We start from the raw sequence: 18,962 nt of genomic DNA on the forward strand, positions 1-18,962 counted from the left end.
CAGTTGGACTTGGTGATCCTGAGTCTTTTCCAACCTGAAAGTTTCTGTGATTCTGTGAAATGTAAACTCCTCCATGTGGAGTTAGACGCAGAAGCAAAACTATGCACTAGAACTGAAATGAATCTTCCCCATCTAGCAGCGCTGAGGTTTTTTTGTCATTTGAGTAAAAGCAAACTCTCACAGCCTGTTTTAATCTGTTTTGAAGACTTTTAAGATGAAAAACCTCCTCTCACACAGATATATTTCCTCACAGTGACTTTTTTTCCAACCCAGAATATACCTTCCAAACCACATAACTTTAGTGTCTTCACTATTTAATATAAAAGTTAGGACACTGTTTACTTTGTAGGTCAACACATTTGAAAGGTAGAGCTGTCCTTGGATGAGAACTAGCTAACTTTTGAAAGTTAGCATGAAAGGGAACATAATAGCTAAATCCAAAACAGAACAAGTGTGTTCATCTTACAACTTTCATAATCACTTACGTATTTTTTGCCTGACCATCTTGAAAGCACATTTGCCCGACAAGAGCAGCAGACTGGTCACCCAAGCACTGGAAAGAGAGGGTTGGTTTGTTTAGCTAATGTCTATACATCAATCACATGCATGAAAAATGAACATGAACAGATGTATTTAACTATAATCTATTAGGAGTATGCTGGTAAGTGAAAGTGAGGACACATCTATACAGACAACCTGTGCTTTTTGCTACTCTTTCCTTTGTAAGAACTGCAAATTAAATGTTTTGTGCTACTTATGCTAAACAATTTAAAGAAATGAAGATTAGAATTTGCTAACTTTATGCATGTTGCATTAGAAAAAGCTGAGAATCTCTCCAGAATATCTGGATTGTGTATATACTGAACTCCTTTGGTATAGAATTATAGAACAGTTTAGGTTGGAAGGGACCTCAAAGATCATCCAGTTCCAATCCCCCGCCATAGGCAGGGACACTTCCCACCAGAACAGGTTCCTCAAGGCCTCATCCAACCTGGCCTTGAACACCTCCAGGGAGGGAGCATCCACAACCTCCGTGGGCAACATGTGCCAGTGTTTCACCACCCTCACTGTAAAGAACTTCTTCCTAACATCCAGTTTAAATCTCCCCTCTGCCAGTTTAAACCTATCAGTTCTCATCCTGTCATTACATGACCTTGTAAATAGTCCCTCCCCAGGCTTCCTATAGGCCCCCTTCAGGCACTTGAAGGCAACCACAAGGTCTCCTGGAAGCCTTCTCTTCTCCAGCCTAAAAAAGCCCCAACTCTTGTAGTCTGTCCTCATAGGAGAGGTGCTCCAGCCCTCTGAGCATCTTCATGGGCTTCCTCTGCCCTCACTCCAACAATATATAAACCAGAGCTTGCTTCCATTTTGTGATAATACTCATTTACTCAGAGATCCTAAGTTTCCAGCAGGACTATGCATATGCATTAAAGCTGTGAGCTCTATTTCCACAGTTAGACCTTAAGTTAACAGTGAAGAATCCAGCCAATTCACCTTCAAAAGTTTACTTTATGTTTAACATGAAGTAAAAAAAAATCAGTTTAATTTCTAGCAGGATTCACTCATCTTAAAGCTTTTTTTCTAGCGGAGGTACATTCATGCAGTATGAGGCTCTCATGCCTGAATTTAGTTGAAGTAGGACTTACCCCAGAAATTGGTACACCTGTCAAAGCTCCAGATTTCTGTTTTGCAAAAAGAGAAAGAAAAACTTCAAATTAGCTTTCTATTATTTAAGGCAATGAAAAAGAAGCTATACTTGTAATGCTCAAAGAAAAACAAAGAAGAATCATATCAGTAGCATGGTCCAGCTCAGGTGCACGTTGGACTTCAACTTAATGCAGATCAAGCCTAAAATGGTAAAAAGTAGAGAGCAGGAAGTTTAAAAGTATATTTTATGATGCCTCAATAGTTCTTAACATAAATTTTATACAAAGCATAGCACACAGTGCAATCTGTGCAGTCAATGTCAAGTGTAAAATGCAGAAATGCAGAATGGCAGTGACTAGAAAAAAAAGTGATTGTGATGACACACTAAGCAAAGACAGATGCCTCACTTTAAGATGCAGCATTTAAAGTCTCACATAGATTTGATTCTAAAAACAACCACATTGTTTTTCAGTTGCATTCTTGCAATACAAGAAATTTATAGCCTCACAACTTTACTTCTTCCTTTAAGTTGGTTGTGAAAACACATTTTCAGTGAAGCCATGCAAGTGCATTTCCAGTCTGATTCTTGTTTCTTTGATTTTTATTTTAACTGACTGTTAATTAAGTTGTATTTCACAACAATAGGATGAATATTTGTAGACAGCATGGTTCATTTTCTTATTTATAAAATGAGATAAAGAATGTATTTTTAATTTCAACATAACATTAAGAAATAAAGCAAAATCATACATCACAGTTACATTTTAGAAGCAACTTTGGCATGAAATCTATCTGTAGTATCTCAAATGTGGAAATACCTGCCAGATTTGTTGGTCTAGAAAGTGTGCTTTTAGCTAATCCTTAAACCAATGGAAATGCACAACTTCTGAACAGAATGGATAAGAAATAGGCTGTCAGCCTAATGGCAGCCTCTACTCACCAGGCTAGGACAGATTTTCTAGTCAGCAAAAGGAAGAAAGAAGAAAAAAATGGAAGGAAAGAGGAAGAGAAAAGTTCACATTTAAAGCTATTTTCTTTCAGTTTCCATTTATCTCATTCATTCAGTTTTAATACACCTCATGCTCATCTGACTTTCACAGTAATAGAAGTCAGCAATGACTTCTAGTGACATCATTAACAGGTCAATAAAAATACTTCCATTTCAGGCAAATTAGAGTTATATTTTAAATTAAAATTTCATCACTTGTCTTAATTACAAAATGCATCTCTGTTCTCAGTCAAAAATGGGGTAAACTAGTAGGAATAAGAATGTAAAATCACAACACTCACTTTATCTGATTCTGAAGCTAATAAATTAGATAGCATTGTATCAGAAGAGTTAATGCTGCATCAAAGTAAACTTGATGTTTCCTCCTCATGATAACAATTAACGATATACTCCTAAGTAATATTCAGAGCTGTACTGAAAAGCAGTAGTTTTTTACTGTTATGCAAATATATGCAACAAGAAAAGTTTATCTTTCAAAAAGAAGGCAACCTAAGGTGTCACTTGTGAATTTTCAGTTCACAGAAATCAACTGATTCTGTGGAAATAAGACATTACAGGTCTTGTCCAGTCTCCTTAGATTATGAAAGCTTCCATAGCAACTTTTCTTTTAATTCAACTGTACAAGAAGCAAATATTTTGTGCTCTAATAACAGCAATCTCATTCTTTTAATCTACTGATTTCTAAATCAGTAAGTAACTGTAATAAAAAGTCAATTTTCCAATTCTTATCAAAAAGTTCTCATATGTCAATTTCTCTATTTGACACTTAAAAGAGAAAATAATGAATATGCGACTTCATATAATATTATACAGCAGTAGATAATGACATCCTAATCATAAATCAAACAATGCTGGTCTAGAAAAAGCCATTAGTCATAATCTATGGAAATTCTGTCAAATCTGTATTGATACAGTTAGAGTTTTGCAAGATTAACTTCACATACAGAAAAGAAAACATACCATCAGACCATATATCTCAGAGGAGCTTCGTACTTTGGGAAGTATTTCCATAGGAATATCAAAGAACCTAAACACAGGACAGAATAATTGATATACATATGGTCATTATTAAAATAGAAAGCATATTGCATTTATTTTCTTAACTAGATTTAAGCTGTTAAGAAAAAAAGTGCCAAAGGAACTTTGAGGGTTCAATCGATCACTTTGTGTTTTCCCATTTGTTACAATACATGACACATGATTTTGGAATAAGCCAGCATATATTTTAGTGTTTTGAAGACATGTGGGAAGTCATTCCTCTTCCAACAATATCTTTGCAATATTACTATTAATGAATTTAAATTGAAAATAGAAACATTATCACTTTAACTGCCTTAAAGTTTTGATTAAGGAATAAAAAAGCAATCAAATGTTTCCCTGTACCATTCTTCCACCTACAGAAAAATCAGCTACTTCTAATTAATCCATATAGCTATAATTGATTACTTGTTTACTAATGTTAACAGTAAATACAATGGTAATAGATAATAGATTCTTACTATTAAATTAGTTTCTTCACACATGACTCACTGAATCTATTTAAATATACCATGAATAAATATTAATGAAAAACTGAGCTTACTGGCAGAGCTCAGGATCCCATTCCAAGGAATGAATGTTGAACAACATTGTTCTACTGGCATTGGTTACATCTGTACAGTGAACACCTCCATTCTTTCCACCTGTCAAACTCTGAACAAAAAAAATTATCAACAGTAGTCTCCAAGAAAAAAACAAACAAAATGGGCTTACTTAAAATCTAAATTCAAAAAGCTTTCAGCTTGTGACTGGAATGTGTGATATTTCCACAACAAGTAAATAGGCAGGCTAGTTACAGTGGAACAAAGGCATGAGAGAGAGATTAAGAACCCAACAGTACCTCCTGGATTCTCATAGTGCAAAGGTGGCTAATACACATTTCTAAAGTCCATGAAAGGTTTTTCTAAAAGCATGAGCAAAATCTTCCAACAACCTGCACTTGCAGGTTGCAGCATCTACAAAAAGTATAGTGATACAATGACAGTAAAAGCTTTCTTTGTAAGGATCTTTAACTTGTACATCATTCTCTTACATACATTCTCCCAGGCATACAGTGACAGAACAAAAGGACACAGGCACTTAGTGCCATGGTTTAGTTGACTGGATAGGGCTGGGGGATAGGTTGGACTGGGTGATCTTGGAGGTCTCTTCCAACCTGGTTGATTCTATGATTCTATGATTTTAAGCTGTGCCAGGGCAGGTTTAGGCTGGACGTTAGGAAGAAGTTCTTCACAGAAAGAGAGATTGGCATTGGAATGGGCTGCTCGGGGAGGTGGTGAAGTCACTGTCCCTGGAGGTTGTTTAAAAGGAGACTGGATGAGGCACTTAGTGCCATGGTTTAGTTAATTAGAAGGGTTAGGTGATAGGGTGGACTGCATGATCTTAGAGGTCTTTTCCAACCTGGTTGACTCTGTGATTCTGATTCTGTGACCACTGTGTGATCAGTGGGTATTATGTGCCACAGTCCTTTGCACAGGAATTTGTATGAAATGGAAATTAAATTCAGAAAGAGTGAGAATAAGCTCACAAATACATACCCATATAAGCCACGAATCAATAGTCCCAAACATAGCTCTTCCCTCATCAACTGCATGCTTAATCTCTTCCACATTATCCAAAAGCCATCGGAGTTTCACTGCACTAAAGTAAGTGCTAAGTGGAAGACCAGTCTTAAACTGTAAAATAAAAGAAGTATTTCAAACACCAGGGAAGTATCTTTGCCATGCATACACTAGTTCTAGATAAAAATGGTGTTAGTAAGGGAAAACTGAAGAATCAAAACTCAGAGAAATGACACAAACTTGTTATTTAAACAAGTGCTAAGCATACAGTGCACAAGTCTGAACACACAAAAAACAAATGACCAGTGCTTGAATGGACAAAGATCAAAGCTGATCTAAACACAGGTCAAAGACCATCAACATGAAAACAGTCTGTTTGCAGAAGTCCTGCCTTATCTAGGCTATCTCCATATGACTACACAGTAAGCAATGACAACAAAAATGAGTAGTAAAACACAATGTGGAATTTGTATTCTACTAGAACCTAAACACATTCTGTATTCTACTAGAACTTAAAAATCAAAAAGGGTGATATGTTTTTGGCATTCATTTCCCACCTATGAAAAGCCAAACAATGACAATATAAATCAAAGAACTATGACACTTCCTTTGCAAACATTTCTTTTCCAATTTTTATGTATGTATTAATATTTAAAAAGCATGGAGTTGCTCTTTATAAACTACCTCTCCATTTCTCAGATTGGTTGCAATTAACTTCAATATGAAGGTGTAAATTGAGAGAGGTTTACACATTTCATATCAATAAATTATTTTCCATAAAGTGTTTTTCTTACTTAATTTTTGTGTGTGACAGTTACTTATCATTGGATAGACAGCACATGATCTAGTCTCAGCAATGATTTCTCATTTAACTTCTCTAGCTGATGTATATAAGGAGTCCTAACCATATCATTTGGGAAAACAAACATTTCCTAGTTTCAGATTACAATTTTTTTTGTATTATTTGATAAGGTAGGGAGGGACTGGGAGCCACAACTGACTTCATTTTGATTTGGGGAATTTAAATCACACATATCCAAAACCACTATATACTACAGCAATAACTGTTTAGCTCTTTAAATATTCTGGAATATCTTTTACCTTAAAAAAGGTTTTGTTTTTTCCTGGAATTCTTTTAAGAAGCCGTTCAACTGTTGACTGGGTTCTCAGGTCAAGCCATACTAAGAACATGAATAAAATTAACTGATCAACTGATTGAATACATGAAAAGTGATATGTACAAGCTTCTTTTACAAAACTAGAGTCTTGCCAGTAATTTTTTTTTAGCTTTTTGCATAGCTGAAAGAATATTGACATTGTATTTTAAATGCACTAATGTAAAACATAAAAATGGTTAAATAAACTCATTTGATTTAGAAGAGCAAACAATTTGAGAAACCAAACAGTACTTCCCATGTAATAGTATATATATCATTTTCTCTGTCAGAGACTAATCCTACTTTGTTTAGAGCAGATGACTGTCATTAAACTAAGGGGTTAAAACAAATGGCAGGTTGATTATTTACTCATCCTATGAAAACTTTGAACTAAAGTGCTGTCAGAGTTATCAAGGTAGTTGAGTTTAAGATAAATTTGTTAACAACATGTATTTGAGTATAGAACAGGCCTGGATTTTCAAGCGATACTATACTAAACTAAATCTGGTAGTTGACACCGCCTAAAAGAGCAAATATAGGTGATTACTGTTTCTCAGATGACATAATCTGAAAAGCATTTGGGTTGGGGCAATCCCTAGTACAAATACAGGCTGGGCAGTGACTGGCTGGAGAACAGCCTTCAGGACAGAGACTTGGGGGTGCTGGTGGATGAGAAGCTCAGCATGAGCCAGCAGTGTGCACTTGCAGCCCAGAGGGCCAACCAGATCCTGGGCTGCATCAGGAAAAGTGTGGCCAGAAGGTCGAGGGAGGTGATTCTCCCTCTGTACTCCACTCTGGTGAGACCCCATCTGGAGTACTGCATCCAGTTCTGGAGTCCCTATTACAAGAAGGATGTGGATGTGCTGAAGCGTGTCCAGAGAAGGGCCACTGGGTTGATCAGAGGGCTGGAGCAGCTCTGCTATGAGGACAGACTGAAAGAGTTGGGGCTGTTCAGTCTGGAGAAGAGGAAGCTCCGAGGTGACCTTCTTGTGGCCTTTCAATTTCTGAAGGGGGCCTACAAAAAAGCTGGGAAGGACTTTTCAGGTTATCTGGGAGTGACAGGACTAGGGGGAATGGAGCAAAGCTGGAGATGGGTAGGTTCAGGCTGGCCATGAGGAGGAAGTTCTTCACCGTGAGAGTGGTGAGAGGCTGGAATGGGTTGCCCAGGGAGGTGGTTGAGGCCCTGGCCGTGGAGGTGTTTAAGGCCAGGCTGGATGGGGCTGTGGGCAGCCTGCTCTAGGGTAGGGTGTCCCTGCCCATGGCAGGGGGGTTGGAACTAGATGACTCTTGTGGTCCCTTCCAACCCTGACTGATTCTATGATTCTATAAAGTAAAATCATTAAGAATTCTTTAAGTCTACTTATCACATTTTCCCTTTAAAGTTAAATCAAAAGCATCTTGAAAATTTAGTAACAACCTTCACTTAAAAAAAAATGATGGCGTGTAAGTCAAATATTCATTACATGCTAGGGGTGCAAAAACACCTCAAGAACACTGGGTTTTGTTAAAATCCCATTAATCAATTTATTAACTAATAAGTAATAACCACTTGTCATTGTGAAGAACTTCTTCCTTATGTCTAACTTAAATCTATGCTGCTCTGGATCTGCACAGGAAACTAGGAAAGCATTTTTCTACAACACATTTTATAATATTCCATATTCAGAAAGTATAATAGTTACCAATGGCATTATAAAGAGGTTCTCCAGTTGTCTTGTCCCAAACCACTGTTGTTTCTCTCTGATTGCTGACTCCAATGGCTTCAGGACAAAATAGAAAGAAGTATCCTTTTCAGAAGGTTTGTTTTCCCCTTTTGTGGGGTGAGGGAAGGAAAGGAGAAGTGGAGAGGAGGGAGGAACAGGTAAGGAGGAGAGGAAAGTAAATGGGAAATAAAAACTTCCATATGTTTCATTTTATAGTCTAGAAATACTATTTTTAAAAACCTATCCTTCAACTTCTGCTGATTAACCTATATGGTGTGATTTCTTTTTCCCTAATACTGAGACAGCACAGACAGAAAGGAAATTTTCCAGTAAGGCCTAATTTAAAAATTCAGAATTTCTTTATTTATCACTTGTCTCTGGGATTAGGTTAACTCTACTTTGTAGATTCTGTGTTGTTAATATACATGAAGGACTTCATTATTTCTCCCAAACAAACTGCTCTCAATTCCAAGTCCACATTTTAATTGAGCCCAGCACATGCTGCTGTCTATTTGTTGACTTAAAACCTAGAGAATCTGACTTGCTCAACCATAAGTATGTCAGTACTAGGAATACCTTTTATGTTAGTGATGGGATGCTGCTATCTATTTGTTGACTTAAAAACTAGAGAATCTGACTTGCTCAACCATAAGTATGTCAGTACTAGGAATACCTTTTATGTTAGTGATGGGTATGTTCAGTTGTTGAAGTTTCTCGCACGTCCTTTCCACGCATTCATGGACAGACTTTAATATTTCCTTTGGATCTTGCTCCACCCATCTTTAATAATAAACAGCAAAGGCAAAAAAAAAATACATTTAGGAAATAAAAATAATTATAGTCTGAAAACCCAGCTAAGCATTTTCTATCCAATCACACCTACACATTATGTTTTACGTATCTAGAAAGAGTGTAATGAATTCCAAACCTTTAAGACAGTAAGATGTATTTTCACAACAAAACCATCTGCAGAAAACAAAGAATTTTGGTTTGTTTTATTCAATATAGAGGATTCAGGCAACAAGTGTAGATCAGTTGGGGAAACAAACAAACAAAAACCACCTCAGAGAACAAATCAAGGAATTTCTATGGACTAAGCTGAAGACTATGACAAAATTGTACAAATAACCAGCTTTACCACTTCAAGTGGCAGTTTCATTTAAACTTTAAGTCTTTAATCTTTTAAGTCTCATTTAAACTTTAGTTTTAAACTTTAGAGTTAGAAATTCAAACATTTTCATGAGTAATCAAATACTAAATAGTTTATATAACTTGGGAGTAAATACTGGACACCCAGTGTGAGTTTTATGCCATTTTCCCTACCTTGCAGGTTTTTTTACACAGGGTGTTAATTATTATTAACAAACTTCAGTTTTGATAATTCATAGATAAAACCACTTAAGCTCTATCAAAATGTACAAATAAAAAACCACAGAGAAATCATACCCTTCTCTAGGGAATTTCTGTTGTATCTCAACTTGATGGTGACTCAAGAGCTCTGCTGTCTTTGCATTAAAAACCTGCAAATGAATTACAAAATGGATTTTTTAATGAACACAGACATTTAAATAACAATACATTAACATTTTTTCTTTTGGAAAAAAAAAAAAAACCCATGGTGCCATGATAATGAAAGTTGTTTTCTGTCATCAACTCAAATATCCATAGAATTTGGGTTCAGATAAATTGGGGTTTTTTTTGTGATTAAGGTAAGCTTTGCTGTTAATTATAACTTCTTTTTTTTCCCTTCAACAGCTTAGGAAAGAACCACATATTTTATTATGGAGGTTGTAGAAATTAAAGTAATGATGCATTTTGGCACATACCTCTCAGTAAAGTACCCACTGCTGGCCATTCTTTAGTTATTAGTTAAGTCACATCTTTTCTTGGGTTATCTCACTTTTAGGAAGAGTGATTTTAAGAGGCAATGACAAGTTTAGAAATCACAAAGGACCAAACTGAGAAGAAAATAAAAAACATCTAGGGAAAACCCAGAATGTTTCAAAACAAACTACAAATGCAGACCTCACTGCAGCAACACAAGGCATTAAGAAAGAGAAGCAGGTGCAAAAGAAAAAGTTACTTAACAAACATTCTAGTCGTCTACTAGAATCATAGAACAATTGAAAGGGCCTTGAGAGATTTTTAATATAACCTCCTGCTCAAAGCATAGTGAGGCTCTGAGTTCAGATCAGCTTGCTCAAGGACTTTTTCGAGGTAGTTCCTGAAAACCTCCAAGAATGGGAATAGCACAACCTCTCTGAAAAATACCAGAAAGATTTTTTTCCCCTTCACTGCCAAGAAAAGAAGTCTTTAAAAGGTCTGTGTTCAGCCTTTCCTATTATCTATACAAAAGATTACACAGAAGAAGTACGACTGCATTCTTTTTTACCATATTTCCTTATCTGTTGTTTCATTCACCAGCTCATGCTTGACAGGAAGCTATGCTAACAGGGTAAGCTTTGCCAGTACTAGAAATATGGATAGAACTAGTATCATGTGATATGGGTTTTAAAATGCTATGTATCATAGTTAATAGGAGAGGTTAAGCTTTGCATATATGTATCAATAATTTTTTACTTGAAAAAAAAAAAGCAGTTTATCAGTAGTGGTGATATGGTGAGCTCTAGGTGAGCACTTAGATTTGCTGATCTCAAAGATCTCTTCCAATCTCAACAGATGGCTGCCAAAAGTATAGTAACATTTACTAAGTTTTAAAAATAAAGAGAGATAGTTGTGTTTTTTTATTATTATTGAATTGGTATGTATCTGACCTACTAACAATGTTAAATATAAGTTGGTAATCATTCACCATTAATCACTCAGTATTCCTTGAAATAGAAGAAAGAGCACCAAGGATTCCTACTGTCATCAGGAAATAAATACAGATTCAATTACACAAAGTCATTCATTGAACCTGGAGTGTGTGACCCACAGATAATAAAAGGTGAAGCTTTAGCACAGCAAGGCCTTTTGCCTCCCTCTGAGGAAGCTGTTCCAAGAGACATAAATCCTCAAGAGAAGCAACAACACTACAGATGCACAGATTTTTTTTTCATGTCCATAGAAAAGAACTAGGAAAACACGATCTCCTACTCCATCACAAACACAACTGCAAGCTTCTGACATCCTCAACAAAAGCAGCAGACACTCCCTGTACCTCGGGGCCAGGGATTAAAAAGTTTCAGTGAAACAGTACTATGTTCTACAGTGATAAATAGAATTCTGATACAGTAAAGGATTCAAAATATAAATGAGTCATTACATTTAAAGCTGGAAGATGATAAAAAAATGGGGGAATGCATAGGAGAAATGGCATCTTCCTCTCTCCCCTGCCTCCCCCCATCAAAACAACCCAACAAGCCAACCTGTTGCCAAAAAAACCCCTGTGCTTTCCATGTTTCTCTCTGACAATGGAGAGACAGAAATAGGTGACAGAAAGCATGAGTAATTCAGATAATGTCAATATAATCCTGTTGAAACAGGTTTGAAGTTTACTTGTCACTCCTTTCCTTTCATATTCATTGAGAACTGGTTCCAGTTTCTGATACTGATCTCTCACTTTTTGTAAGGGGAAAAGAAAGTCAAACTGAAACAGCTACAGCTTTTCAGGCAAGTTAAGCTCGACGCTGGAGTGCTGAAATTGCATTGAAATCAACCCATTTGGGAGAAAGATAGCAGATAAACAATTCTACCTTTAGCATTAACTACTACTAGCAGGCAGTTAGAATTTATGAATAAGCACAGTTTAACAAGTTTCTGAGAAATCATCTTGCTTAGAAGGCTCCTGATGAAGACACCTCTCTCCCTCCACAAGGAGGGAATAAAAAGCAAACCTACAATGTATTTTAAGTGAAAAAAGATGAAAGCTAGGGAAAAAATAAACCATTTGGAATATTTTTAACCCTTCTTCTATACTATACAATCGAGATTTGCCTTTTCTCAAGAGGTCGTATTCCTAAACCCAGCCTTTATTTACTAAAACAAATGGTTTGACTATGATATAGCTTCATATAAATGGTTCTTCTGGAAATTAAGGAAAGAAAGAAAGAAAGAAAGAAAGAAAGAAAGAAAGAAAGAAAGAAAGAAAGAAAGAAAGAAAGAAAGAAAGAAAGAAAGAAAGAAAGAAAGAAAGAAAGAAAGAAAGAAAGAAAGAAAGAAAGAAAGAAAGGAAGAAAGGAAGAAAGAAATATTCCACTGAGGTAGAAAAAAAAAGTTGGCTGTAGTTGACTGACAAACCTAGAATTTTTAGTACTGTGTATGTACTTCACTGCATAAGTACTGAATATTTAGATTCTTGCTGTTTCTGATAAAATGTCAGAAAGACTTTGCCCAGCAAATTCCTTCCAAGAGATCAGGTACTGGTTCAGTTGGTCAATAGCAAAAGTAGCTACAGTGGATTTTGATTATATGATTCTTGAGCAGAATAAAATGGAGCATGAAAGAGACAAGTATTTGATGAAAATACCTAGCAAAACATCTAAAACATAATTTAGACATCTGGGTACACTTCTTTAACCCACTCAATTTATTTTCTTGTTTGATATCTCTAACAAAATGAGCCTTAAACAATTGCACTGGTACTTAGAGCACTGTGGTCTCCCTGGTAACTCTCCATCTGTAATGCAGATTCATCCAAACAGCAGAAATGTTGAGATCTCAAACCAATTCAGTTTATTTTGCAAAAGCAATGAGTTTAGCAAAGCAAAGACCCAAATTAGAGTCCCTGGAGGTTAAAACTACAGTATAAGCTAAAACTTACTGTGTATTTCATGTGAGAGACAAGGATAATTAAGGATTGACAAGAACAGAAATGCACCTAAGTTCTGGTGTTTCTTTATTGTCTGTGCTCATACAGTCTCATTCATGTAAGTAAAATCTCTCAGAATTTTTGTCCACACAGAGAATAATTAATTCTGGGAAAAAAGTCTCTAGAGGTCGTCTTGCTAAAGCCACTGCTCAGGTAAGCTTAGATATGAAGTTAGACCTCTTGTTCTGAGCCTTGTCTAGTCAGTGTTGGTTATCTGCAAGGATAAACATTTGACAGGCTTTCCAGGCCCCTGACCCAGAGCCTCTCAGAGTGAAACATTTCCTCCATACATCTATTTGAAATTTCCCTTGCTGCAACTTGTGCTCATTGACTGTTGCCTTTTTCTGCACACACCTGAGTAAAGGCTGGCTCTGTCTTCTCTGCAAACTGTGGCTAGATAGGTGAAGATGCACCCTTGGACTTCCCTGTGATCAGCCAATACCTGCTCTCCCAACCTCTCCTTGCCTTGAGCTGCTGCTGCACAGTGAATATCTCGGTGATCCTCTGCTGGAAAAACTCCAATTCTTCAGACTCTTTCTTTCTCTATGAGGACTAAAACCAGACACACAGTTCTGCCTTCTAAGTGCCACATAGGTGACAGTAATTACTTCCTTTGATCTGCAGTCTGCACTTCTCTTAAAGCAGTTGAGCTTCACCACCACAAGGACACACTGCTCACTTGTATTCAACTTGCTGTCCAGCAGGAATTTGGCTCCTTTTTTCACCAAGCTGCTTCTTGGCCTTCTGTCTCGAGATAAACTTTGCTGAACTTCATGCAGCTTCAGACATGCCCCTTTCCAACTGGAATTCAAGTCAAATCTTCCCTGTGGCTTGTGGCCACATATGAACTTGAGAGGGCATGTCAACAACCTCAAGGCTGTTGATGAAAATACTATGGGGTATCAGCCCTTACTATGGTCTGCTGTGGGACACCACTTGCAAACTGGCCATCTCTAACTGTAACCCAGAAATCTTTAACATGGTCAAAATCGTGTCTTCAGTATCAAGCTAGATAGCAGCTGCACTATACTACTGAATAGATATGTGCAAAGTAACCAGCATTTTGATTTTGACTGGTGACTTGGTGAAGATGAAAACTTTGGAAGCACTAGAGGAAAAAAACGTGTAGAGATTAGTGAGAAAGGTATAAAAAACAACTAACATAGTAAAAGATCAAGAGCTAATAAAACTGCCAAAGATACCACTGTGCAAAAAAGACCACATTACATATTGGATTAAACTATTTTGGAGCAAAGTCTCCCTTCTAAGTGTGGCAATCTCTTTCCAGCAGAGAATTCTCCAGAAAGATATGTTGTTATCTGAATGATGTGCATTGTAGCAGATCCCTACACTTTGCCCTCTTCTTTCCCCTGACACCATGTTATGATTTAATTTGGTGATGAGTCTGTCCTTTCCACTCAAATCCACATAACTTTGCTACAACAGTGGTTTGTCCACAGTGACAAATTTGAGATGATGCTATTTCAAAATTGATTGAATGAAACTGAGAAGGATATATGAAGAATTTAAAAGAGTGACAGGCACAATATACTTTAAAAAATGTAAGGGAAGACTTATGGCCTTTTACTTATGTGTGAGAGAACCTGAATCCTCAGAGGCAACATACCCCAAGGTGAAAGAAAAAAAACCCTGACTGTACACAAACCACTGCTGAATCAATCTAGTGTAAAAAAATTCCTTGTTAGAAGAACTTGTAGGAATACCTGTATAAATAAGAGCTTGAATATAAATTTAAAGCTTTCAGTATCACTTTTCAGTTCTAGTACTGTCATTCTTTTGGGCTAAGAAAAAAAGGTAACTTGGGGCACATGTAAAGCTGATAAAATTTATCTCCAGGTATTACAAGGAAGTTTTCCAAGTTCTTTTCCAAAAAGGATTCCAGACTTGCACTCCAAGTTGCCCGCTGGTGTCATTTGTCAGTTTGGAGTTTCTCTCCGCCCCCAGATCTGTGTTTTGTCATCTGACAATCCCATGAAGGTCGTGATCTTGAGTAATAATGGTAACACAGGTCAAGAAGATATTCTAGTCTACTGCTTCATGAAAGAAAATGCCACATGGGGGAAGCATTGAAAACAAAACAAAAAAACCCACTCAACCAACCAAAAAAACCCAACCCAAACCAACCAAAAGCCAACAAGGGCAAACCCAAGCATTCATCTTTCTAGTTCAACACTGCATGTTTGATATATTTTTTTATCTAGTCATTATCTCTACTTCCATGGAGGAAATTATGACTGGGGTCTAAGTCAAATTACCCTAAGTTACTGATTAGGTGATAGTACATTTGCAAGCAGGAAGTCTATATAGTACGTTTCACATATAATAATAACATTGGTTAATGTGTATTGCATATTAATATATTATTCATCCCAACCTTAAAGAAACTATCTCTTAAAGTTTACAGGTTCAGTCGTCCTACAGTGTGCAGGATGCACTGTCACTAGAGTTGTAGCATCTGGCACTGTAGCAGCTACTCCAACAGGCCACTGTAGCTTTTCGAAAGGAACACAGCAGTCATTGCCGCGTCTGAACAGCAGCTAAGCACAGTTACTGAACTCAAACGGATCTATTTCTCTAGTGCCTGAGCATCCTATCAATTTTATTTCATTCAGGGCGAGACTATCGACAGAATAAAGCAGCTCGAAGCAGTTGGATTTTGCAGCCTTTGCAATTATAAATCCTGTTCCTTTGAGGTCGGGCAGGTACTGCTGGTGTCGCGACGCGACCAGCCCCCTCCGTTCTCTGCGGGACACGCAAAGGTTGCTCGCCTCTAAGCGCGGTGACAAGGCGAACAGATGATGACCCGGGGACATCGCCGGTGGGCCGGCGGCTCCGCCACTCCCGCGTCCTCTGGCGTCTCCGTCTCCCCGCGACGCCAAAGCCACGGCCTGCCGAGGAGCGGAGGGATGCCGGCACCGGGCGAGACACAGGAGACGGGACAGCGGCAACACGGCCCTGCGAGGCCGCTCCCCCTGCCCTTCCCCAAGGACACAGCAGAGGCCGAAAAGACCCCGCGAAGATGCGGGAGAGGGAAGAAGAGGGAAGGAGTGGAAACAAGAGGAGTCAGCTGCTTCCTTAGGCCGCGGGGCCGCCGTCTGTCCCCGCACGACTCAGCGCCCGGTGCCGCCCCACGCCCCACGATAGGCTCACCAGGAAACGAGTGGAACTGGTGCCTTGATCGATGGAGCCCACCAGCGGTGCCAGCACCATCCGGTCTGACGCGGCCATGAGCCCGCTCCGCCGCCCGCTCCGCTGCCCGCCGGGCTCCCTCAGCGCTCGCTCCCCGAGCCAGCGGCTAACGGCCGCACCGACAGCGTCCCGGCGGCTCGCGGCCAGCCGCGCGTGGCTGCCGGGGGGAAGCCGGCGGGGGGCGGGGCGGGGGCGCTGCCGCGCGCGTTGTCACACCGCAGCCAACCAGCGCGCGGGGCGCGGCGGGGGCGGGGCGGGCTCGGGCGGCGCAGGAAGTGGACCAGCGCCGGGGAGGGGGGGAGCGAGAGCGCTGCGCGCATCACGTGACAGGTGGCGCGGCTCGCTAGGGACCCCGGGTGTCGCCCTAGCAGCCGGGGGAGCCGAGGGTGCGTGGGTGCTTTTGGCACGGGGAGAGCCGCTGCAGCGGGAAACCTGAGGCCTTTAATGAAGGAAGCCCGTGTAGTTTGGCGGCAGGCTTCCGAGGGCTGTGCGAGGGTCCCAGGGGAACCTGCTGGGCGAGGTCCTGGGGTTGTTTGTATCTTGCGGCGTCGTCCCCCGAGGCGAAGTCTGTTTCTTTTGCAGTCTGTGGACGGGGGAGTGCAGAGTGCCCCATCGAAAAGCCTTGATGGCTTTCCCAGTCGGGCATGGGGTGCTGCCGCTTTGAGGACAGATCCAGCCGCAGAGGGCGAGGAGCTGCCAAGCTGGAGTGTCCTTTGGAGTTTTTATGTCCAGAGTGAATATTGCCGAGGAAGCATCCAAAGCTGCCTCCGTTGCCATGGTATTGGCCAAAAAAAACCCCCAGTTAGTGGCCCCAAAGGAAACAGTTTAATTTTTCAATGCTCTGTTCTGCGTCAAACAAAATTACAAAGTAACCTGAGAAAATAAACATCTTGACCTCCCTTCTTGTGTGTTGGTAACTAGTGCTTCAAGAAAAACTGCTGGTGTTGCAAGACCCGTGGCAGGATTGCAAACATTAATAATGCTGACTAAAGCAAACGAGGAGTTAGTTACCCACTGGCATGTTGCCAGCAAGTCAGCCCCCACAGACGCCATCGAATTGATTTGTTGGAACTCCCCGCTGGTGGTAGTTGCCCAAACGCTTAGGGTTTTGTCATTGTTGCTGCCTGCTAATCGAAATCTGGTTGATGCCACTTGGTAATGTTCTGAGTGACAGCCAACGCTTCTGACATGCTCTCCTGCAGCTGGCATCTGGGAGCCTTGGTTGGGATGTGAACAGCATCGTCTGCTAATGCGTAGTAGCAAAGGATTTCGTTGCAGCCTGTAATTGCCAAGTTTGCAATGATACAAATACAGTTTAGTAATAAGATCCATATTTACAAGAGTGAGACTAATAAAATACTGGAACCACTTGTTAAGCATTATGAAAGAATCTCCGTCATTCTAAAGTGTGATAACCAAAAGTGTTTTTTCTTAGAATTTAAGCTGTAGTGTGAAGATCAGTTTGCTCAAGGATGTGCTCCAACTCATAAGGAAGGATCCACAGCAGGTCATACTACTAGAAGGTTCTAACAATCCCTCCCAGCTTTGCAGAAGAGACACCCCCTTTGCATCCATTAATGGTCACAGCATTAGCAGTTAGCTTCTACTCTAAAGCCACTTGCAACAACTGCAGTTGACTTTAGAAGTTTATGTAAACTTACAGCATCTCTATGCAGATTACCCATCCAAGGAATTAATCTCATGAGATCATAGGTAAGTCTGAATTCATTAGTATGGTTGCTAGGAAAAGTGTGGAAATTGAGTTGTTTCTCTTGAGCCTTTCAAAAACTACCATATGGTGGTTTGAGCACATTTTGACTCAAAACATGATTATTTTCAGCAAAGGTGGAGCTCTCTCAGGATCCAAAAAGGGAGGAAGCAACACTGTAATTGCTATTTCTCTAAAACATATATGTAAAATTCATAAAGATCACCCAATTACAGGCTTTTTTCTAGGAGGCACAGACCTACTTGTGTATTTCCATAGACCAGGAACAGCAGAAGTGGCAAGGATAAATCTACACCATTTTTCAACCTGCAACAGATAAACCAAAAGAAAGGCAAACCAAGGGAGAAGAATTTTGTCTGAAACTAAAAAAATACAGTCAGTGTGAACAGCTTCTTCTTCCTACCTTGTACAACAGCGTGCTCTCCCTTCTTTTACATTTCCTTCCAGCCTTTGAAGAGAATATTTCTATTTATTTATTTATTTTTCCTCCTGGGATATTTATTATACAACACATAAGCATTACTGCTTGCAGAGGTATTAGTACAGATAATGGGCACTGTCCCAAGGAAGCTGCCTACAGGGGAAGGGAGGGTGGAGCTGTGGCCATAGCTTTTACAGTAAGATGGTGTGAGACCACACTGCCAAGATAGTTTTAAGGAAATGTAGCTTCCTTTAAAGCAAAGAGCTTTGGTATCTGTGTGGAACAATTTCTTCTGCTTCTGGCCCAGATCTCACTGAGGCAAGCCTGCACACTGCAGCCTCAGTTGTTAGCTATTCTGTTACCTCAGTGAAGAATATACACAATGGAAAAACATAATCAACTGGTATCTAACAAATACTAGTTGGGAGCTTTTTATGCATTCTTAGAATCATAGAATCATAGAATCAACCAGGTTGGAAGAGACCTCCAAGATCATCCAGTCCAACCTATCACCCTGCCCTATCCAATCAACTAGACCATGGCACTAAGTGCCTCATCCAGTCTTTTCTTGAAGACCCCCAGGGACGGTGCCTCCACCACCTCCCTGGGCAGCCCATTCCAATGGGAAATCACTCTCTCTGTGAAGAACTTCCTCCTAATATCCAGCCTATACCTA

General features: G+C 39.5%; 1 protein-coding gene across 3 annotated transcripts in view; it reads right to left on the minus strand.

Moving 5' to 3' along the window:
- Positions 1-16,299, minus strand: part of GK (glycerol kinase) — a 43,010-nt gene extending 26,711 nt beyond the window's left edge. For 2 of the 3 annotated variants that reach the window (XM_064151979.1, XM_064151977.1), the window contains exons 1-11: positions 16,098-16,299; positions 9,563-9,636; positions 8,790-8,896; positions 8,096-8,173; positions 6,358-6,437; positions 5,233-5,370; positions 4,239-4,348; positions 3,617-3,683; positions 2,588-2,605; positions 1,647-1,682; positions 486-553 (exon numbers count right to left, since the gene is read on the minus strand). In XM_064151979.1, the coding sequence (XP_064008049.1) occupies positions 486-553; positions 1,647-1,682; positions 2,588-2,605; positions 3,617-3,683; positions 4,239-4,348; positions 5,233-5,370; positions 6,358-6,437; positions 8,096-8,173; positions 8,790-8,896; positions 9,563-9,636; positions 16,098-16,175 (854 nt within the window). In that variant the 5' untranslated portion in view covers positions 16,176-16,299. The remainder of the gene's footprint in view (positions 1-485; positions 554-1,646; positions 1,683-2,587; positions 2,606-3,616; positions 3,684-4,238; positions 4,349-5,232; positions 5,371-6,357; positions 6,438-8,095; positions 8,174-8,789; positions 8,897-9,562; positions 9,637-16,097) is intronic. The other variant, XM_064151978.1, reaches the window with a different exon arrangement.
- Between the last annotated feature and the right edge of the window lie 2,663 nt (positions 16,300-18,962).

This window comes from Pogoniulus pusillus, chromosome 12 (genome assembly GCF_015220805.1).
Source record: "Pogoniulus pusillus isolate bPogPus1 chromosome 12, bPogPus1.pri, whole genome shotgun sequence".
Taxonomy (NCBI): domain Eukaryota; kingdom Metazoa; phylum Chordata; class Aves; order Piciformes; family Lybiidae; genus Pogoniulus; species Pogoniulus pusillus.